General features: G+C 34.1%; 1 protein-coding gene across 10 annotated transcripts in view; it reads left to right on the top strand.

Moving 5' to 3' along the window:
- The window catches only part of NCOA1 (nuclear receptor coactivator 1), a 216,921-nt gene that overhangs the window by 107,120 nt on the left and 85,915 nt on the right, over positions 1 to 23,886 (top strand). For all 10 annotated transcript variants that reach the window (XM_074209970.1, XM_074209969.1, XM_074209972.1 and 7 more), the window contains 4 exons: positions 4,258 to 4,355; positions 9,315 to 9,492; positions 13,416 to 13,595; positions 15,581 to 15,676. In XM_074209970.1, coding sequence (XP_074066071.1) covers positions 4,258 to 4,355; positions 9,315 to 9,492; positions 13,416 to 13,595; positions 15,581 to 15,676 — 552 coding nt within the window. The remainder of the gene's footprint in view (positions 1 to 4,257; positions 4,356 to 9,314; positions 9,493 to 13,415; positions 13,596 to 15,580; positions 15,677 to 23,886) is intronic.

The following is a 23,886-nucleotide window of genomic DNA, read 5'->3' as shown; positions in this document are numbered from 1 at the left end:
CTGGGTCCTTCATATATTTCTCCTTCCATCTTTGAGAATCCTTAAGATGCTTCTCTCAGTTCATATATTGCCATGAATTGTGGGTCTTCTTGAGACTGCTAGGAACCTGATGAGAAGTCCAGATCCTCTAACACTCTGAAGTTAATATTCCTCTTCTTCCCCCCCCCCCCCCCCCCCCCCAAGTAATTCCCATTCAGGCAAGTGACTGAACCTTTTTTCTCTTTTAAGATGCCAGATATGCAAATACATGAATTGCTTGCTGGTTTCCTATTTACTAAAGACTCACATAAAGACTGGCTCATTAACCAATACTAATGCAATTTCACTTCCTCTATTGACCTTTCCATCTTCCAAATTGATTAATCAGGCTACAGAAACATCATCATTGATTGACTAGTTAGAGGTACTCTTACTAAATTAAATCCTTTCTTTAAATGGGATAGGATGATTGACTCAGTTAGCCTCCTATCTTTATATTTGCATGTTTTCTTTTCCTTTTTAGAGCTTCATTAAGTCCAGAACAGTGTTTTTGCAATTCTTTGAATGCCTAGGACTAAGCTTAGAGTCTCATATAATAAGCATTTAACAAATGATTATTAACTGGCTGACCAACTGTAATATATTCATTCCTTTAAAGTATTGAGTTGAAAGTTCTCAGCTTTCCTTTGCTGAGTTTTGCTTTTTACTTGAAATATTTTTTACTTAGTTTTTACTTACATTATTTTTTCCTATGTCGCTTAAACACACCTAAGGTATAAATACTTAATGTTCAGATCATGTAGCTATGACATGTTATGCCACTTGGTGGCCTTATGCTTAAATACAGATTCAGATTTTGGAGATAAACCATTTTTGTGGGTTTAAACTGGAAAGCTAAAAAATTTGAGTTGACAGTAAACGTCAAAGTGCTAAGGAACAGACCATGAAAATTTCATACTTCATGCATGCATGCCCTCTCCCCCTCAATACTTAATATCTCTGTCATTCTGGGCAAATTACACCTATTTACCCTAGTTGTCTCTAAAATGGGACTGTCTCTACATTGAAGAAGTAAGTGGCAGAAACTTCAGTATCTTTGCTGATAAAACTCAATGACCAATTTTTTTTTCTTTGACTCATCCATTCTCTAGGATTAGTTCCTTAGTAAATATAATTTAATATTATGGTTGGTAGATTTTATGTGTATGCATACATATCTTGACATATATATGTATATATATATTAAACAAAAGTGTATATATGTGTATGTGTCCATCCATATGTAATGTTTCTGCTTTATTTGTGCATTTGTTAAGTGTTTATGTCTAGTGGTCAATTTTTGTGAAGGTACCATACACACACAGCTAAGGTGTATATATGTGTATGTGTCTATATGTTTTCATATTCTAAAATCCTACACTCAGTTTATTTTTAGGGGTTTTTTTTGTCCTGTTTTATTTTGCTTAGATTTAAGAAAGGGACAGCTCAGTGGTGGAGTGGATAGAGCACTGTCCCTGGAGTCAGGAGGACCTGAGTTCAATTTCAACTTCAGCCACTAATTGCTTAGCTGTATGACCTTGAACAAGTCAGTGAAACCCCATTGCCTTAAATAAATAACAAAAAATAATATCAGAGTGGCTAAATTAAGGTCCTTCAATGCTATAGTTTTATTATCTTATTTCCTGTAATTAATGTATCATATTGGTATTTCATTCATTTTCTGTAATTTATTTCACAAATTGGCTTTTCCTGTTTATCTCTTTTAATTAGGTCTTATTTTGCTACTGCTTTGTCTGGGATCATAATTGTCAACCCTACCTTCTTTACTTCACTAAAAACATTTTCCTTCAATTACTTATTTTTAACTGTATGAATCTTTCAGCTTTAGACATGTTACTTGTAAACAATACATTCTTGAATCTTACTTCCACATTCATTCCACTATTTTCTGTTTTATGGATCAGTTCATCCTGTGCATATTCATAGTTATGATTGTTAATTGAGTTTTCCCTAAGTCACATACTTTATCTTTGTCTCTCCTTTGTTTTGATTCTGACTTAGTCCCTCCTTTAATCTGCTCTCTTTTTTTTTTTTAGGGTTTTATTTTTGCAAGGCAAATGGGGTTAAGTGGCTTGCCCAAGGCCACACAGCTAGGTAATTATTAAGTGTCTGAGACTGGATTTGCACCCAGGTCCTCCTGACTACAAGGCCTGTGCTTTATCCACTATGCCACCTAGCCACCCCTCATTTGCATTTAAGTCCAGCCTCTTCTTATCTCTGTTTTCCTTTTTCTCTTCTCTCAGTCTTTCTCATCTAGACCTTTGTTTTTTAGTCTGTCCTCAAGCAACTTATTGTCTTTCCAGGGAAAAGTTTAATCTATAAACTTCACAGGTTTGTGCTGGGGGTGTGTGTGTTTGTGTGTGTGTGTGTGTGTGTGTGTTTGTTTTAAATTTCTCACCCACTCTCTTCCCGAATTTGATGATATTGATTATACATGTGAATTCATACAAAACATTTCTATTAACCATATTGCAGACAAAAAAAGCCCCCAAGAAAAGTAAAATTTTTAAAAACTATGCTTTTATCTGTATCCAGAGCTTATCACTTTTCTTTCTGGAGCTTGGGGGCATTTTTCTCCCGAATCCTTTTGAATTTTCTTGGATTATTATCTTGATTATAGTTACTATTTCCAATTTTACCTCCGATTCTGAGATTTGAGCAATTTTATTTTATCAAATAGATATCTAAACTTTTTGGGAGAGAAGAGGTCATGACATTCAGTTATTTCTATGATTTTTGGAGTATCTAGTTCTCTTAGTTCTCTTGATTTTTTTTTTTTTTTTTTTTTTACTATGAGATACCGTATCTTTTCTTGGGACCTCTTTCTGTAGTATTAGTACCTACTGTTGCACTGCTCAGGACAGCTTTCTCTTGGACTAACACCAGGGTACATGTCTCTCTCTCTCTCTGCTACCTTGTACAGGAAAAATGTCTTACTTTTTTTTTATTAGATTCCTTAATCAACATTCAATTTGATAGAATTTTCTAGACATATTTAGAGGATGTCTGTGAACTGGACTGGACTTCTTCCATTACTCTGATATCTTAACTTTGTCATTAATCCTGTTTCATTTTCACTGTGCTTTTTGAATTGGCTTCTTCCTTTCAGTTCTCACTATCATCTCTCTAGTTTAAACTTTTATCATTTCATACCTCAATTACTAAAACATTCCTAGTTTCCATATTACCAAATGAAAATTAATAAAAAGTTATTTCACTTCCCTAAGAACCTAAGAATGCTCCCCATTGTTGATTATATCAAATCAAATTCCTCTGAACCTTGATTCTTGTAATTTTTCGATGCAAATATGAATAAATGAACAAAGCCTTTTATTTTTTTTAGGTTTTGCAAGGCAATGGGTCTAAGTGGCTTGCCCATCTAGCCGCCCTCAAAGCCTTTCTTAAGCACTTACTTTTTGCATAATATTATGTTAAGTGCTGGAAATAAAAATATAAATGTCTAACAGTCCTTTTTTTAGGTGGCTCACTATCTAACAGGAGAGATAATACAGTTTCAGATCTTAAATTCTCATCTATGATCCTTAGGGTGCATATAAAAGTATGTTCAATAATTAAGCAACAATTATTTTAATTATTCAATACTCAATATAATGGCAAGTAAACTTTTTTTTTACATTTGGAGGATAATACAGACTTGCTTTGGTAGAAGAAGTTTCCTCTTTGGAAGTTCCCTACACAAATGGATTCTGAAGTCTAGTTTTCATTCCTTCTCACTTTTTTTCTTTGAGCAAGGCAATGGGATTAAGTTACTTGACCAAGGCCACATAGCTAGTTAATTATTAAGTGTCTGAGGCAAGATTTGAATTTAGGTACTCCTGACTCCAGGACCCGTGCTCTATCTACTGCACCACCTAGCTGCCCCCACCCTCCCCCCCATTCTTAATGTCTTCTTTTACACATGTCATAAGTGGTAATGTGTTGTCACTCTTTTTAATTAAAGTAAGGTTTCTATTGGCTTTTGTTTCTCACATTAACATAGTCATCTGGTCTTATGCTTATAAATGAGTACAAATATCTCATTATGTACCTTAAGTATTTGATCTTTAACACAATGTTTAGTCATCTGTTTTAGCTGCTCACCTTAATAAAAGGGGAACTAAGTTTTATCATCCATAATTTGTTGAAGTTACATTTTCTGTGACTTTTTAGTACTAGGTAATTTCAGCATAATTTAACGAAAATGTTGTTTAATTACAGAGAAAACAGCAACTGATGATGACGTCCAGAAATCAGACATCTCATCAAGCAGTCAAGGAGTGATTGAAAAGGAATCTTTGGGACCCCTTCTTTTGGAGGTTGGTATACCCACTCATGACACAGTAGTCATTAATTCTTGTTCAGCTAACCTAAAACAAATTAAGAATATGTTTGATAAAGAGGACAATTTTGAAAAAAAATTGCATATAAAGTAATGCTTGATCTCTAACTGAAAGTCTTTCTAGAAAATTTTGTAAGAGAAATGATAAAGAGGATTAAATTATATCTTGTACTGTATCCATGACAATGGAATCAGAGGACTTGTTGGGAAGATAAAGTATTTAATAGAATTACTGTGCTCTTCTACAAGCACATGTCAATACCCCCTTCAAGATTAATGAACCCAGGGCAGCTAGGTGATGCAGTGGATTGAGCACTGGCCCTGGAGTCAGAAGTACCTGAGTTCAAATCTAGAGTCAGACACTTAATAATTATCTAGCTGTATGGCCTTGGGCAAGCCATTTAACCCCATATTTCCTTGCAAAAAAAAAAAAACCTAAAAAAAAGAAAAATTAATGAACCATATACAAATATGTATGTTGTATTTTGCAAATGAGTTTCTGCTACATTCAGGCTTACCTCCTTCTACTGACCAGGTTCCTGAAAGTTTTTACAGTTTGAATATTTTTTAAAAATTCTTTAGGAAAACTCATTTTAATGTAACTATTAAATGAATACATTTATGAAATGAAGAATATCTTGTAAAGTAAATAATCTTTCATTAAAAATAGTAATATAAAGCTGTATTTCTTTTAAAACTTTAAAGAATTAGAAGACAGAGGTGTATTTATTGCTTGGAAGAAAACACTCAATCAATAATTAATAAATATAATTCTTCCTAGCTCTGTACCTTCCCTTTGCCTATCTATTCCTTTCCCTTCTTGTCTATTTTTAATAGGCTCATCTTTTAAGGCATACTACCCTATTGGCTCCAGCCCTTAATCTCTATTTTTTCTTCCATATAGACTTATTTTCTGAGTAAGAGAATTTCATATTTTTGTTATATTCTACCTTGTTTTGTTTTTGTATTCATATGTGTTTATCTTGTCTCCATAATTCAGTTGTAGGCAAAGACTATATTAGGGCATGCATTATATCTTAATATTCTTTTAGAATACTTCATACCTATAGAAATGCCATAATTTATTCATGCTCCATTCATATTTACTTAGCCATATTTTTATATATCTGGATTTCTATTGTTAAGATAAATCTATTTGAGAATTTGTCCTGTATTCTATTCCCTTCTAGTTGCTTACTCCATGAAATTTTTTCTATTTTCTTTTACTATTACATGCTGTTTTCCCCCAATGAAATGAAAACTCCTTACTTACTCTTTGATTTTTTTTTGCAATCTTTATTGCTGTTTGGCTGAATTCCTGTAATTTACATACATTTCAATTCAACAAACTTTTGTTAAACACTCAGGAAAAGTGCTTCAGTTTGCAAAGTTTAAAAACAACATAGTTCCTGTTCTTAAGAATCTTATAGTTTTTTAAGATTGATACATAGTGTATGCCAATACTTTTTTTCCGCAGTATTATATTATGAAACTATCCCTAAAAAGTAGATAAGAAATGTTTTTAAAAAATTAAGTAGTGGGGAGACTAGGTGGCGCCATGGATAGAGCACTGGTCCTGGAGTCAGGAGTACCTGGGTTCAAATCTAGTCTCAGACACTTAATAATTACTTAACTTTGTGGCCTTGGGCAAGCCACTTAACCCCATTTGCCTTGCAAAAATCTAAAAAAAAATAAAAAATTAAGTGGCATCATTTTTTTTGTTGATTAATGAGATCTTAATTAAGTGAGAAATATTCCAATAAAACAGCAACCTTATGTAAGTTATTCCTAAGTCCTTAATACCTTTAGAGCAATTTCCTAATTAATATATATGGGATGACTTTTTAATTATTATTTGGACTTTTGTTACACAGGATTAGAAGACTCACTAATGATCTTTAGAATTAAGAGTTGAATTATTAAAATATGACAAGCAACATTGTATGTATATAATTAATTTCCTTCAAGTTGTACTTAATTTTTCTTTGTATTATTTTCCTTTTATTCTAAGAAAAGCATAACGGAAATTTTAATATCTATTTTTAGCTTTTTTGTTTTTTGTTTTGTTTTGTTTTAGGTTTTTTTGCAAGGCAAATGGGCTTAAGTGGCTTGCCCAAGGCCACACAGTTATGTAATTATTAAGTGTCTGAGCCCAGATTTGAACTCAGGTGCTCTATTCCCTGCGCCACCTAGCTGCCCCATAAAACCTATTTTTAATGATTCAAAATACTATGTTAATTATCAAATCCACATTTCCTTTTAAATCTTAGTCCAACTTCAGGCTATATATTTACCCACAGTATCCCTATATATAGCACCCACATGTGATAGTAGCATGATTGCTAAATCATTCTTCATATATCTTCTTTTTCATTTTTGTCACCCCTCATTTTTCTTGTTCAAATTCATAGCGATTTTTGACTATGATGTCAATAAAGACTTCTTGAGAAGCAATCATGATTCTCATTTTAAGTCCTTCCTAGTTCTCTGTTCTAGGCATGTCATTCACATTTAGACTGTTACTAGTAATCATTTAATTACCAAGCAATCAAAACCTAACCTTCAAAACTGACAAAATAACTAAGTCTTAACAGTTGATATAAATATCTTCTATCACATATTGTTTATTTAGCACCCTAAGTATAGTACACTATAACCAGGTTTTAATTTCTTTCAGAACCCTTAGAACTTTTAAACCAGTATAAACTAGAAGTGTAAAGTGAATTGTTGTGGGGGTTAAATGGTACAGTGAAATGGACCATTGAAATCAAAGTTGAGACTTAGAATAAATAACCAAAGTGATATCACAAAGTTTCAAAAGGAAACACAAAAGTGTATCCATTGTTTTATACTTTCTCTCTATCATATTTTGGTGTGTGAATCTGTTCTGTACCCTTTCTAGGTATTGTGGACTTCTCTAGAGACAGACATCTGGTCCCATATAGTATTAGATTGCTTTGCCATGACAAGGAAATTGTGAAGAAGGCAACATTGTATGTACCTGTAGGTAAAAGACAGGAAGCACCACTCTTCAGAGCACTGACATATCAATATTAACCTTATCATACATGGAGTTCATATTTTATATGTACATATTTTATATGTATTGACTCCTGATCATTTTTTTAACTTTAAATAATTTTCATGCTATTAATTTGAATTTTTACTGAAGTATGAGATAAATAAATGAACTCTTGGGTTTAAGATTCATGAATTTTGTGCACATTTCAGTTATTCTTTAATTATTTCACTTGTTTATAGCTGTATTTAACTACCCCTCCCCCCCAATACACACACACACACACACACACACACACACACACACACACACACACACACGCCTTGATCAATATTTCTTAGTTTTTTCCAGTCTCAGTTTCCAACAATCATAGATTCTTAGACTCCCATGTCCCAGCTACCACAAGCAAGAATAACTTTAAAAGTCTTTGTAAAGAGAGCAAAGAAGATTAAATTGTGTTTTTGGGAGTGAATCAACATCTTGTAGTAGTTGCTGTTAGAATACAAAAGGAGTAAGGAGATAATTTATAATGTCTCCTGGTGGCTTGAGCATATATTACTTTTATATTTTTATATTTTATTCCCATTGCTTATCTTTCTCAGTGATTCATTCATAATAAGCACATGATCATTACCTTTAAATTTAAGCAAAATATATACACTGCAAAGTATTGAAGAACTTATAAAACAAACCTTTTAAATATAAATTAAGTTCAAAAACACTTATTCAGAATAATAGGAGGAGCTAGTTCATTTTGGTGATAAGTGTATATTAGAAATATTTCATTCGTTAATTTTATTGCTTTTGGCATATAAAATAATTCAACTTAAAGCCTATTTGTTTTAAATCACAGTTTGTTCAGCTCAACTTTTTTTTTAAAGCTTACTTGTTATTTTATTTGAAAAGAAATCTTTCTTCCCTGACACTGTTCGACTATCCACAATGTAAAAAAATACACATTTTACTCATCTAACTCTTGGGCATCTACTACACACTTACCATGTAGCATTTTCTTTTTTGATTTGCTTACTTTATTTTATTTATTTAATTTTTTTTAGGTTTTTGCAAGGCAAATGGGGTTAAGTGGCTTGCCCAAGGCCACACAGCTAGGTAATTGTTAAGTGTCTGAGACCAGATTTGAACCCAGGTACTCCTGACTCCAGGGCCAGTTTTTTATCCACTATGCCACCTAGCTGCCCCTGATTTGCTTATTTTAAAAAATTCTGATTAGTTATAGAATAGATAGTACTTAATACATTATGTGGCATCTTCTCTTATAAGCATCATTCTTAAGAAGATAGGAAATTGAAATCAACAAGGATTAAAAGTTTTTAAAAGTTTTTTTTAAAGAATTTCCATTTTTTTTCCTATGAATTTTTCATCACAAATTTATAACAGGTTTCAAGAGTTACCAACTATTATTCAGTGTACTTAGTATTTCTTAGAATCATTATGCTTTACTCAAAAGTTTTTCAATTCCTGGGGCAGCTACGTGACAATGGGATTAAGTGACTTGCCCAAGGTCCCACAGCTAGGCCATGATTAAGAGTTAAAGGCTAGATTTGAACTCAGATACTCCTCACTCCAGGACCAGTGCTCTATCCACTGTGCCACCTAGCCGCCCCCAAATAAATTAATTTTTTAAAAAGCAAAAAATAAAACAAAAAAATAAAGTCTTTGAATTCCAGAAGTAAAAGTCTAAAATATTAAGAAAACTTAAATGAGATTTGGTGTTTTAGTACCATGGGAGATTTTTGGGGGGGTTTGACAGTTCTCTGCAGCAATTTACTTTTAATTATTTGCTTCAGAGTTGCCTATGTTAATTTATTCCAGTTGTAATATATGTGCTTCATATTGTGTGATTCTTTTCCCTTTTCTATTTCATCCTAATTGCTCAAACCTTTTTGGGCTTTGCAGGCCTTGGATGGATTTTTCTTTGTTGTGAATCGCGAAGGGAGAATTGTCTTTGTGTCAGAAAATGTGACCAGCTACTTGGGTTACAATCAGGAAGAACTGATGAATACGAGTGTCTACAGCATACTGCATGTAGGAGATCATGCAGAATTTGTCAAGAATCTGCTACCCAAATCACTAGGTAAAAAATTGGCATTTTATTACTTTTATTTTTACACTACCTTCTTATACCCTCCTAAAATACTACTGATCTTTTAAATTAAAATTTAATCCCAGATGAACTATTTTTTTTTCAACCTAAAATTCAAGATCAAATGATGATATGGTCTTCACAGTCTTTTTTATATTAGTCAAATACTGAAATGACAAAATGGCTTTGTAATCTTGCCCTTTCGTTTCCAATGTCAGAATCTCATCATGAAGTCTTTCTATTATCTCTTATTGGGGAGTATATTCATGTTATATTTGTGATTGAAAACTTAAAGACAAGAACATGAAGCATTTTTCAATATGCCAAATGATGAGTAGTACCTGTCTCATTTACAAACCATAAAAAGATCCTTCTAAGTTTTGTCCTAGAAAGTCTTTAATAAAAAACTGTAAATTATTTTGCAAACAGTATAAAAAAGAATAGGAACAAGAAAGCTAAAGAAAGAGAAATATAAACATTTTGGGTAAAAGTAATGCTAGCAATGGTAACTTTAATTGGTGGAATAGAATCAGATTTACATCCTATTACTTTCCTAAAAAAAGTAAATTAAAACAATCCTACCATGGTCTATCTATTCCTAAAGCATGGGTAATGTTCTTTAGGAGTCAGGGAATATGACATTTCACACAATGAGCAGAGAAAGATCTATAACATCTCTAGACTGGAGCTCTTAACTTTTTTTTACCATCATGGCAATCTGGTGAAGCGTACAGACTCCTCAGTCATATTTTTAAAAGCATAAAACCAATACCATAGTATTATAATATGTTCAGGAAAGCTCTGGTCAAGGTAGACTCAAACCCTGCTCTTTCTGTTTCACATGGATCAGAACAATGGTGCTCCTTCTATAGTGTTGCTTTTATTAATTGGGGAAGCCCTACACAATCTATATCTTAGTTATATGGACTGTTCTCTCCATATACATACACACAAACATATATATATATATATATATATATATATATATATATATATAGATAGATAGATAGATAGATAGATATAGATATATCTATATAGATATATATATGTTATTAAGCATAACTTTTGACTCTAGTCATTATAAACTACTCTAAAATTCAATTTTATATGTCCCATAAAATCAATTATTAGTTTTATTTTAAAAAGCATTTTTAAACCCTCCTCTTTATTCCATATCCTGAAATATATACTAAAAAATGAAATATTTAGATCTTCCTAGTATGGTTTCTTTTTACCTTTTTTGTTTTTAAAAAATTCCATAAATTTCTTGAACTTTATTCTAAAATATCCTATTCGGTTAGGACAGTTTTAATTTCAGAACATAGTGGACAATCTAACTTATTGAATGTTGTTGGAAAAATGCAAACACTTTGAAGTATTTATACTTTATGGAGAAGAAGATTTGTCCTGCTTTAGGGAATATTTTATGTGCTTTAAAAACTAAAAATTTTTTATAATTAGCACATCCTTTAAATGTTTAAAGCTGATAAAAGCTAAATAAGATAAGGATTTCTGAATAGACTAAGAATATGTTTGTCTGTGCTATACTGTCAATTCAATTAGCTAAGTTTTTTCATACTAAGTGCCAAAGTGAATTTTTGCCCAACCTGTCCACAGATTCTAAATATCTGGAGTGTAAATTATTGTTCTACAAAATCATGCAAGGGTGGATATGTATGGATAAATACGGTTACATCCTGAATTAATGGAGGAAACTCTGAATACATGCTATCACAGATTCAATTGAGTATTTGATTTAATGTTTTATCAGTTTCTCTGTTCATATGAGTTTGAGCAATGTTTAAATATATTTCAATACTTTAACAAATTCTGATATTGAAGAATAAATGGAAAGCATTTCAAAAATGTATTTTTTGTTAAAAAATAGAATTAATTTAAATATTAATATCCATCTAGAAAGTTTTTCCTTGACACAAAACAGCTATGTGTATATAAACGTAAAAATTAGCATTTACATAGCAGTTTAAAGTTTACAAAATGCTTTTCATAATATCAGATCTTCTCATCAGGCCTCTGAATCAATTACAATAGGTATTATTAGTCCCATTTAATAAATGAAGAAATGATACTAGGAGAAAAGAATCCAGTTTGCCTGTCTACATCCTTTCCTGTTTTCCCTTTTATAAAGTTTACAATAGAAATTAGTATGTGAAAACAACGTCTTTGATCTAGGAGCTGCATTTTTGTAAGGGTTATGTTACTTGCCCAATGAGGAGGGAGAGAATCAGTTGATGACCCAGTTGATGAACCTGAATACCTGCCACTTTAGAGGTATAGTTTTTTAGAAACTTGGGTATCTGGCCCAATATTAATAATTTGGAATCCTTGGTGGATGTATCACTTCATTCTCAAACTGAAAACCTTATTCCTTACAATAAGGACAGGACATACTCATCCTGAGGAGTGTATATCGTCAGAGAAATCATTTGGTCTGGTGTTGCCACAGCAACCACAGGCAGGACTCAAAATTCAATGAATCTAGAAACTTTTTATGCTTTAATTCATTATATGTTTGACCAAATATAGCAGGCTGATTTTTCAGTTGATAATTGTATTTGGCCTGCAAATGATGCATATCCAAATGTCTTGATTTGGTCTGAGAAAAGCGGAGAATAGTTGTAGGAGGAATGAGGTAATTTATTGCATTCATAGTATTGATTTGATCCAGTATGTTTATGTTTATTTTAAAAAAGATTTATTCTCTCCTCCTTTCACTTAAAATTGTCTATTTCTTAATCTTTGAAGTCTTCTAAAAACAAGAGCTTTTGAAATCCCATGTGTAATAAATCAAGCACACAAATAAAAATTTGTCCTCCCCTTTCCAGTATCTGTTTAGATTCAAAAGTATTGTCAGATTTGGATCATGTCAATTTAGGAAATAGAAGCTGTGTTCCTGCATTAAAAGGCAAAATAAAGGGTTAAAGCCTTTCTTGAAAACTTTTAGAGGAGTGAGATAATCTAAGAAGGTTCCTAGATTATACAGAGGACACTATCCAAATTCATTAACTAATTAGTAGCATAGTCAACATAAGAGTTCAGCATTTGATTCTTTTCCTTTTCTATCTTTCACGATCTCTCAAAGTCCCAGAGTGGTGAAAGGGTGGAGGGAAAAAATTGAGTTATGGAACCAGTGAAGAGTGCAGAACAATCTAGCTGGAAATGGGAAAAATAGCCTTGTTCTTTGGATCATAGGATTTAGAAACAAAGGAAACTTGATCATTTAATCTAACTTCATCATTTTCCAAGTGTAATATTTATTCAGAGAGATAATTTGCCTAAGGTCACCTAGACAGCAGATCACAGAGTCTAACTCAAGGCCTCTATCTGAAAATCTCCCATAGCTTTATACCTTTAAATAATGAAACAGTATTTTCCTCTAGTACATTTTTGAAGAATTTGCATTTCATGGCTTTTCATGAGCCCACCACCAATGGTATTTGACAATGATAGATTTGTTTTCTCTTCAATAACTATATAAATTGAGTTGGTTAGCCATATGGTGCAGTTCAGGTTATCATCTGCATGAGTCCTTTCTTGATTCTCCTCCAAATGTCTTCTCCAAAAATCTGCCTTGTATTTTACTACTTTGTTTATGTGTGGATATAAACTTTGACTTTATGCTGTATGTATTTTATATACTTGTTTTGCCTTGTTAGAATGCAAACCTCTTTCTAGTGTTTTGTTCTTTGAAATTATTTGCAAGTGTCTAGCATATAGGTGCCTAATGTATACATGTTGATTATCTTGTACATATATGTGAATATGGTAGTCTTATTTTTGCCATTTTCTTTTAATCTGTGTAATCGTCTTACTATATTTAAAGTACAAATCTCTTATCTTTGATCCTTCCCCTACCTCTAAAACCAGGATTATAATCTATATTTCTTCCACAGTCAATGGAGTTCCTTGGCCTCAGGAGGCAACAAGACGAAATAGCCATACTTTTAACTGCCGGATGCTAATTCGCCCTCCAGATGAGCCAGGCACAGAAAACCAAGAAGCTTGCCAGCGATATGAAGTAATGCAATGTTTCACTGTGTCACAACCAAAATCAATCCAGGAAGAAGCAGAAGGTATAGTAGAAAGTGACTTTTGCTTGTTTAGTTGTTTTTTTCTAAGTTCTGATGCAAATTGCCTCTTTAAGAGAATTTTAAAAAATAAGACATTTTACATTGTAGTATGGAGTTAGCCTGACTTTAAAAAGAATCTATGTGATTATATTTACTCCATATAAACTGTCCTTCAAAAATTTCAAACATACAATGACTCCATAACTCTTTAATTTTACTCTCTGTAAATATAAAACATTCTACTGAGTATTTCAGTGAAGGATTCCAAAAATATATGATTTTCCTAATAGAATTACATATTAAACAAGATGAGAGAATTTTGGGAATGAATTGGCTTACATTTTGAATATGGAAGTGAAATGTAAAGTTCTTAATTTATAATCTGATGAAGAAAAACCTTGGAAAGTACATCTAAAAATCAACAGAAATCTAGAAATATTTAGTAGACATAGAAATATCTAGATATAATATATACTTGTACTTATTAGTCATGTATATTAGAAATATCTGTACTTATAAAATATTATAAAATGTTGATTGTTGAATTATATGTGTATACATATTTTCTATGTTGCTGTTATTCAGGTATCTTAGTTATATCCATCTCTTTATGATCTCATTTGGGGTTTCTTGGCAAAGATACTGGAGTGCTTTGTCTTTTCTTTAATGAGCCTTAAATGGCTTATTTTAAGGAAGAATAACTGAGGTAAATAGGGGTAAGTGACTTGCCCAGGGTCACACACCTAAGTAAATGTCTCAGACTGCATTTGAGCTACTTTTTTCCAGGCTCCAGACCTATTACTCTATCTACTATGCCACCTGGCTACATTCACGCATATTTATGTGTATCTATGTATATATTTTTACTATAGGGCAGCCAGGTAGTGCAGTAGTTGGAGCATTGGTCTTGGCGTCAGGAAGAGCAGTGTGACCTTGGGCAAGTCAATTAACCTTGATTGCCTCATAACCAGGACCATTTCCAGTCATCCTGCTTCATATTTGGCCACTATATACAGATTGTTCTGGAGAAGAAAATGAGGCTGATGACTTTAGGATAGCATCCTCTCACTCAAATCCAATTCATGTGCATCATCCAATTCATAGCATCATCTCCCTGATGTTTTGGTCTTCTTTGAGAAAAAAAGGATAAATATCATTATCATTTTTCCTACTTATTTTGAGATGTAATTTCCAAGATATTTACATCACTACAGATCATTGTATCAGATTATAAATTGTGCATTTTGGTATTTTATATGCAATAAAACTTTGCAATTCCCTTAAAAATTTGTATATCTTAAAACATTGTTTTCTTTGTTAAGGGCAGGATGAAACTACCTGAAAAATTGGTCAACTATTTTTTCCTCTATATTTTTATTAATTTTGTGAAGTGTTATAATAAGATAGTTGGAACACTTTTTGTTGCTATTGATTATTTTTGTTTTGTTTTATTTTGAAAGGCAATGAGCTTAAGTTACTTGGCCAAAGTCACATGGCTAGATGATTATTAAAGTGTCTGAATTTGGATTTGAACTCAGGTCCTCCTGACTCCGGGGCCAGTGCTTGATCCACTGTGCCACCTAGCTTTCCCTTTGCTATTGATTATTGATAAGTATAGAAGCTTGATAGAATATTATATACATGAATTTAAGTGATGCGGACTAAGTTATAATTTTTTGCTTCAGATACTCTACTGAAAACCCTTATCTTGCTGGATTTTGGATTTTTTAATAATATATACTGCAACTGTTGATAAATTTTATTATTTTATGATTATACATTAATATTTTAACAGTATCAAGCATCTTATGCCTTTAAATATTGGGATAATGTTGATAGTTTTTCATATTAATTCCATAAAGCGTATTGTTTCAATTAAAAATTTTAATGGCAAGTGCCATGCATAAAATATACTTACTATTTCCTGAAATCCTTTTCCCTCCTCTCTCTCTCTCTCTCTTTCTCTCTCTCTCTCTCTCTCTCTCTAGATTTCCAGTCATGTTTGATTTGTATTGCTCGGCGTTTACCTCGACCTGCAGCTATTACAAGTTCAGAATCATTTATGACCAAGCAAGATACTACAGGTACAAAGTTTGGGGTGCACAGTGTGCTGTGGTATTTTACTATGCTTTTTTCTTAGATAATTTAGCCTCTTAAATATCCAAAACCAATTTATCTATATGTTGTATACTATTTTATATAACATGGCATAAATACTTAAAATGTTTTAGGAAAATGAGTAGAACATTTGTGATTTCCTTGATATATGAAATTTCAAGCTCTAACAGTGGAGGTTGTTAATATTTTCTTGTAAGTATTAAAGAGTTCCCTAGAGCACTGACAATCTCTTAATTACTACACTTAATGACTTTTTCCAATTTTCATCCATCTTGATCTTTTTTCAGCCCTTGATACTATTTCTTTTTTTCCATAATAGTTTTCTCCAGCTTTTTGTGACACTACTTTCCTCATTTTCCTCCCACTATCTAACCATTTTCTATCTTTTTTTGAGCTTCATTAATTCATACTAGCTTATTTGGGTTTCCCAGAGGACTCTGTGCTGTGTTCCCTCTTCTCCTTCTGTAATATTTCACTTAGTGATATCAGCTTCCATGGATTGAATGATAATTCAATGATGAATTATGATGATGAGTCTCAAATCTACATAAGAAGTCCCAGCCTCTTTGCCAACTTTCATATTCCCATCTTAATGTCTATTGGATGTTTTCAGCAGGATATCCTTTATGGATATCTTAAACTTAAAATTTCCTTCCCCCCTCCCTAAACCCTCTTTTCTTTTTAACTTTCCTCTTATTGTTGAGGGTACCACCATCCTCCCAGTCATTCTGTCTTGCAAGTTATCCCTTTTGACTCCTGTGTCTCATCTACTTGGTCACTCTGTTGCTAAGCCTGTCAGTGATTCCTTTGTAATATTTCTTCTCTTTTCTGATATTGCTGCTACCTGTTATGGACCCATATCAAAAGACTCTGTTAGTTCAGCTGCTTGTCACAAGTCTCTTCTTACTCCAATCTATCTTCTCTTCAGCTTTCAAAGATATTTTCCTGGAGCTAAGATTTGTCTCTCTACTCAATAAATTCATGTATTCCTTATCCCTCCTTCAAAATATAAGGTAAAATCCTTTGATGATATCCAAAGCTAAATCTCCACTCTTTCTCTATCACCTCCCCCCCTCCCCCCAGCTTCTGCCATTGTATACCATATCTCCTCAGGTACTCTTTGATTCAGTTCCACTGTTTTTTCTTGCTGTGCCTAGAACAAAATCTTCCATCTCTTGACTCTGCACATTTTTACTGAGTATCCTCTATGCCTGAAATTCTCTCCCTCCTTATATTACCTCCTGGCTTTCTTATCTTCCTTGAAGTTGAGGCTAAGATTTCCCCACTCTCAATTCTAGTGCCTTCATTCTGTTGATTCTCTGCATTTTATCCTGTATGCATATAGCATGTTTGGCATGTTTCTGTGTAGTTTTTGGATTGTTGACTCCCACATTAGGCTGTGAGTCCAATGAGAACTGGAACATTGGGAGGGGTGTAGGGGGAGGCTTTCAGCCCCAGCATTTAGCACAGTGACTTGTATATAGAAGTTCTAAATGTTTATTGACTTAGTAAGGAGTGAAGATTTGTCAAGAATCAAAAGTCAGTGTTAGTGGCAGAACTTATCTGTCTATTTCCTTGGCAGCTCTCATGTACATGCAGTGTACACATATGCTAAGGAATCTTTGATATTACACTGTTGACCAAAACATGGAGCTGAGATTGCAATGAGAAAATCCCTTGCCTCCACTTATTCCCTTTTTGCTGTTTAATTATTCATCATAGTATTACATACTTCAAGTACTAGTAGTATTTTAATTAAAAATAGTGAGATTTGAAAAGACCTAGTCGGTGTTTTATTACTTTTTATTTTTAGCAATTTCTTCCAATCTTTTGATGTAGTCTCTCCCAGTTTTTTTATAATTATCCTTTAATCAGTATTTCATTTTACAATTAAATTTTGAAATATTTTTATTCCCATCAAACTTCCATTTCTATTAAATCTTGGCTTTTTTAAGATTTAAGAGATAAGGATTTGTTCTTTTCATTTTCAAAGTCCTAGAGCTCTGATAATCCTAGGAGTTGAACCTTGTGTCTTCTTTCATATTTGTACAATCAGTTCTCAGTTATATCAACAAACATTAAATACCTGCACAATATGCCAGTTACTGTGCTAGCTGATAAAGCTACAAAGACAGCAATGAAACAATTTCTTTCTTCAGGTAACTTAATTTATAATGAAGTAGATGATACGGAAATGTACAGGTATAACTAGAATTCAAGGTACCTTTGGAGAGGAGGGTAGAAATAGCAGGGGGGGGAATGAAAAGGCTTTATGCCTAAATACTGACTTTAAACTGAGTATTGAAGGAAGTAGTCATTCTTGTGCATTAAAGGCCTTGGGGAAAATTTATGGAAAGTTATGGAGCTGGCAGATAATATGCATAACAAAAAATGCAAGGCCATTGTAACTAGATTATAAAGTATAAAAGTATCTTGGGCATTGCTACTGTACTCCAAGACCAAACTTGGTACCTGGCTTAATAAATGTGCTTAATAAATCTTTGTTGATTGATTCTTATTATATATTAAATACTTTTCCTTTGAAGTAATTTCCTGCTGCCCTTCTCCAATACCTCTACACACTTAATACTTTCTCTCAGACATTATTTTCTATTTCTACAAAATGGATCTTATGTTTCCATAATTTTTTGCATGTTTTTTCTTACATTTGAATGCGATCTCCTTGAGGGTAGGGATTTTGTTTTTTGCTTTTGTTATGCTTCATACAGTACTATAATATTAGTAAGCATTTACTGACTAAAATTATAGTGCTTTGCATATAATAGAAACTTATTAAATATTTTTTGACTGACCATGTCCCTTTTCTTAAGCAAGGCAGTGGGGTTACGTGGTTTGCCCAAGGCCACACAGCTAGGTAGTTATTAAGTGTCTGAAGGCGAATGCGTACTCAGGTACTCCTGATTCCAGAGCTGGTGTTCTATTCACTGCACCATCTAGCCACCCCTGACGTCCTTTTAATCACAAGTTTGCAACCTTGGCATTCTATTTGGTTTGTGAAAAATTAAACAGTTACCAAGTCTTGTAATTCTACCTTAATAAAGTCTCTCCTATATCTCCTTCTCTCTATTCACATAGTCACCACCTAGTTTAGGCTCTCATCACCCCCTAGTAGCTGGACTGTGCTTCAAGTTTCATCCACTCTGATTCATTCCCTTCTTACTACTAATGTGATTTCTCTAGTGGATATGTCTCCCCATGTCATCCCTTTACTCAGTTAAAACACAGTGGTTCCTTACCACTACGAAAATTATAAATATAAAATAAATTATAAAACATGAAATCTATTTTTTTATTTAGACCTTTCACATCCCAGGCCCTTCCTATTCTTCCACCTTCTCACACTTTATCATATTTTTCTTCATGAACTCTATTTTCCAGTAATGCTGGCTTATTCCTCTTCTTCATACCACAACCAGTTTTTTGCCTCCTTTCCCTTTTTGACTCTTTCCAATACCTTTACCTCTTTATCTTTGCCTCTTTGCCATACAAAACTTCTTTCATTACTTAGCTTGATCTTTAAAAAGCTTTTTCAGTATTAGCAATCATTTCATTCTTCCTCTTTAAGGTTACTTTTCTTATGCTTTTATATAGTATTTATATTCATTTACTTGTTATCTCTCATTATAGAAGACAGAGACTGCATTTTTGTGTTTTTGTGTCCCTAGTAATTAACCTTGTGCCTTGTACATGATAAGCACTTTGGGATATTCTAATGGATTGTCTGATGGGTCAGATTGTGAAGAGGTAGAAGAGATAAAGAGCCCTTGGAGTTTTTTGGATGGGTCAAGGAGTGGAAAGAACAGTTACATGTGTTGTATAGATGATGAATTGAAGTGAAGGTTTTTGATGGAGAGCCAATTAGAAAAAAACTAGTAATTCAAGAAACAGTTGATGATGTCCTGAATTAGAGTACATCCTCTGTGAGTGAAGAAAATGCTGATGACTTATGTGGTGGTAAAAGCAGCAAGGCAGCTGCAACTGCTTGGGTTCAGGGAGAATGAAGAGTCAAGGAAAATGCCATTGTTATGTTCGTGACTATAAAGTTGGTAGTGCCCTTGAGAGAAATAGGCAAAATCAGGCTGGGAAGAGATAACAACTTCTGTTTTGGTCATATTTATAGGTCATTAAATGAAAATATGTCCAAATAGCAGGTGATGATATATCATTAAAGTTCAGGAAGGAGATTGGGATTGTAAATAACAACTGCTAGCATTTCTATATTACAAATATTATCTGTCCACGCCCCCCCCCCCCCCCACCAAAATCCCTGAGAACTACGTTCTGTTACTCTATCTCAATTATAGATGAGGAAACTGAGTTCCGTTATGATGCTGGCATTTAGTTCATTCTAACTCCATTTCCAGCTCACTCTCATCTTTGTCACTTTGCATCCAATAGATAGTCACTTGTATAGGGATGATAATTGAACTCATGGGCCCTAATCCCTTCAATGTGGAATAACTCTATGTTATGGATTTAGCTTCACCATTCATTAGAGATGCCCAGATGACTTTACAAGTGAATTCTATTGAGTATGGTCCTTGAGCTTCATCTGTTTTGTCAAACTTTTTTAGATCTCTTTCTCCGGGAGATTGGTGGGTTCTCTCAATTTCTATTTTGCCCTCTGCTTCTAGGATATCTGGGCAATTTTCCTGTAGGAATTCTTTAGGTTATTCTCCTGATCCTGACTTTCAGGTATCCCAATAATTTTAAAATTATCTTTCCTAAATCTGTTTTCCATATCAGTCAGTTGGTTTTTCAATGAGATGTTTCACATTTTCTTCTAATTTTTCATTCTTGTGGTTTTGAAGTATTGTGTCTTTACTTCTCGTAAAATCAGCAGCTTCCTTTAGTGCCATTCTACTTGTTTTCCTCAGAGACCTTTTTTATCTCTTTTTCCCTCTGGCCAATTACACTTTTTAAAGCATTCTTCTAATAATTTTTTGAACTATTTTAGCCATTTGACCTATGCTGGTTTTTAACATGTTATTTTCATCAGCATTTTTTTGGATCTCTTTGACTAAGCTGCTGACTTCTTTTTCATGTTTTACCTGCATCTCTCTCATTTCTTTTCCCAATTTTCTCCTATCTTCCTCACTTGATTTTAAAAATCTTTTTTGAGCTCTGTCATAAGCCTAAACCCAATTTCCATTTTTCTTGGAGTCTTTAGATACAGGAGCTTGTACTTCCTCATCTTCAGATTGAGTATTTTGATCCTTCTTGGGATCATAGACAGTGTATTTCTCAATGGTGTTTCTCTTTTTTGTCTGTTTATTCATTTCCCCAGCCTGTGCCTGTTTTTGGGGTGCTTCCTGAGCTTTTGAGTATCATTGGGACACCCCCCCCCCCAAACACACACACACACACACACACACACACCCCCAGGGATCTCAATGTGAGAAGCTCTGTCTTCCCTCCTGGTCTGTGAATGACTACAAGCGCAGCTGTCTACCACAGGGCTGGGGCGGTGGGGGGGGGGGGGAGGCTCCTGCTGTTCTATGGGGGGGGTCCTAGACTTTGATCAGGATCTGAATGTGGTGAGTGGGGACAGGTACAGAGGACAGACCTCTGAAGTCTCTTTCTTTGTATATGCAAGGCTCTGAAGGCTCAGTTGCCTGGGGGCTCTTGCTTATCAGCTCCACCTCCTTCCATTTCCTGGATCTGAACTGCTGCAGCCACACTGCTTGCTGAGTGCCCTGAGGGCTGGGCTACCTCTAGCACAGCCCCCCCCCCCCCCCCCCCAATGATCTTCCAAGTTGTGCCCAACACTCCCCCCAGGGGCATAGGTCAGGAAACTACCCTGCCTTGAGTGGCAGCTCCCAGGTGCCCGGGGCTGCCTCCGGGAGGCTAAAATTCATTCACTCTGGCAAGCTGCCCCTCTAACCCCCTGGAACAGAGCCTGTTTTCCAGGTTACCTTGGTCTGGGGAATTGCCTCACTAGATCCCTCTATGGGTTCTGTCTCTCAAAAATTTAGTTAGAGTTCTTATTTTATGAGTTTTGAAATATATATAGAGAGAGCACCTAAGATAAGTTTTCTCCTTTCTCCATCTTGACTCCGCTCCCTTGTCAAACTTTTAATTAGACTTGAAGGTCCCTGATGAAAGAGGCTATCTTTTTCAAAAACATGAGACCTTGGAACTGAATTTTTTTCTTGTCCAGGGCCATTTCCAGGCATCCTGATCCATATCTGGCCACTGTACTGAGGAGAGACTGAGGCTGGTGACTTAGCAGAGCATCTGCTTCACTCAAATTTCATTCACCTTTATGTCTCTGTGTATTTGTGTGTTATCCTCTATGCCTTGAATACATTCCTTTTTACCTGCACTATGTACAATATCTGGGTTCCTTTAAAATTCATCTCAAGACTTCTTTAGAAAACACTGGTCCTCCTAGTGCCCAGTGCCCTCCCCCAAGATATTACTTTGTATATTTTTTATATCAAAATCTTTGTGTGAGTTTTTTTCCCCAATAGATGTAAGCACTGTGCCCTCACCACAAAAAAAGCAGTTCTGTTATTCCTCTCTAATTATCTTTCACACTCCCAATAATGACTTTTCTATACCCTCTTTTTTCCTTCAAGCATTGTATAACACCGTCTCTGTCTTCTCAACAGAACACCTAATCTCCTATTTTTATTTAGTAATAGAGAAATTCTGTTAGCTCTTTCTTCTACACCATTTTACAAAGTCCCAAAATATTTTGACTAGAATTCTCATTCTTTCTTCCTTGAGGAAGGGGTCCTTTATTTTCTTGCCAAGCTAAACTTCTTTAATCATTTCCTTTTTCAGAGGACTCCCATCTCTCTGATCTTCAATCTTTCCCTATCCTTCGACTTCTTTGAACAGCCTTGCCTACAAACAGTTCTCCCCCATCTTTCTCAGGACTTCATTAGATTCACCAATCCTCTCAAGGTGTCATTCTGATTTGATAACTAAATTCCTAGAAAAGGCTGTCTCTTCTTTTCTCTCATTTTTTAAATCTATCATTATATAATTAGAAACTATTAAAACCTCATCCCTCAACAAACTACTTTCCCTAAATTTATCAATGCCCTCTTTTAAGGCCTTCAGGTTCATTATCAGCAACTTTGTACTGGTAAATGAATGTCCTATAGGCAATTCAATCTTTTTTTTTTAATTTATTTTTATTAAAGATATTATTTGAGTTTTACAATTTTCTCCCCCAAATCTTGCTTCCCTCCCCTCCACCCCCCACCCCCCACAGAAAGCACTCTGTTAGTCTTTACTTTGTTTCCATGTTGTACCTTGATCCAAATTGTGTGTGATGAGAGAGAAATCATATCCTTAGAGAAGAAACAAGAAGTCTAAGAGGTAACAAGATCAGACAATAAGATATCTGTTTTTTTTCTAAATTAAAGGGAATAGTCCTTGCACTTTGTTCAAACTCCACAGCTCCTTATCTGGATACAGATGGCACCCTCCTTTGCAGACAGCCCAAAATTGTTCTCAATTGTTGCACTAATGGAATGAGCAAGTCCTCCAAGGTTGAACATCGCTCCCATGTTGCTGTTAGGGTATACAGTGTTTTTCTGGTTCTGCTCATATCGCTCAGCATCAGTTCATGCAAATCCCTCCACGCTTCCCTGAAATCCTGTCCCTCCTGGTTTCTAATAGAACAACAGTGTTCCATGACATACATATACCACAATTTGCTAAGCAATTCCCCAAATGAAGGACATTTACTTGATTTCCCATTCTTTAGGCAGTTCAATCTTTTTTTTTTTTTTTTTTGCAAGGCAATGGGGTTAAGTGGCTTGCCCAAGGCCACACAGCTAGGTAATTATTAAGTGTCTGAGGCTGGATTTGAACTCAGGTACTCCTGACTCCAGAGCCAGTGCTCTATCCACTGTGCCACCTAGCCACCCATAGGCAGTTCAATCTTAATGGGTAAAAAAATACTTAATTTTTTTTCCCCACAGTACTCATCTCTTTATTCTCTAGGCCTTAGATTTCTTTTCAAGATAGTTTTAAGAATTTATATGCTAAATGATAATCCAAATTTACATTGTCAGAGAATAATTTAGGGCTTATATTATATACTGAGAATATTATGGTATTCCAGATCATATTATAGGTAATATTAAACACTCAATGTTAACTATGTGTTAAACCTAAATGAAGTAGAATGGAATAA

This window comes from Macrotis lagotis, chromosome 1 (genome assembly GCF_037893015.1).
Source record: "Macrotis lagotis isolate mMagLag1 chromosome 1, bilby.v1.9.chrom.fasta, whole genome shotgun sequence".
NCBI classification, from domain to species: Eukaryota; Metazoa; Chordata; class Mammalia; order Peramelemorphia; family Peramelidae; genus Macrotis; species Macrotis lagotis.
Note: the sequence above shows the minus strand (reverse complement) of the source record. Positions and strands in the feature narration are given on the sequence as shown.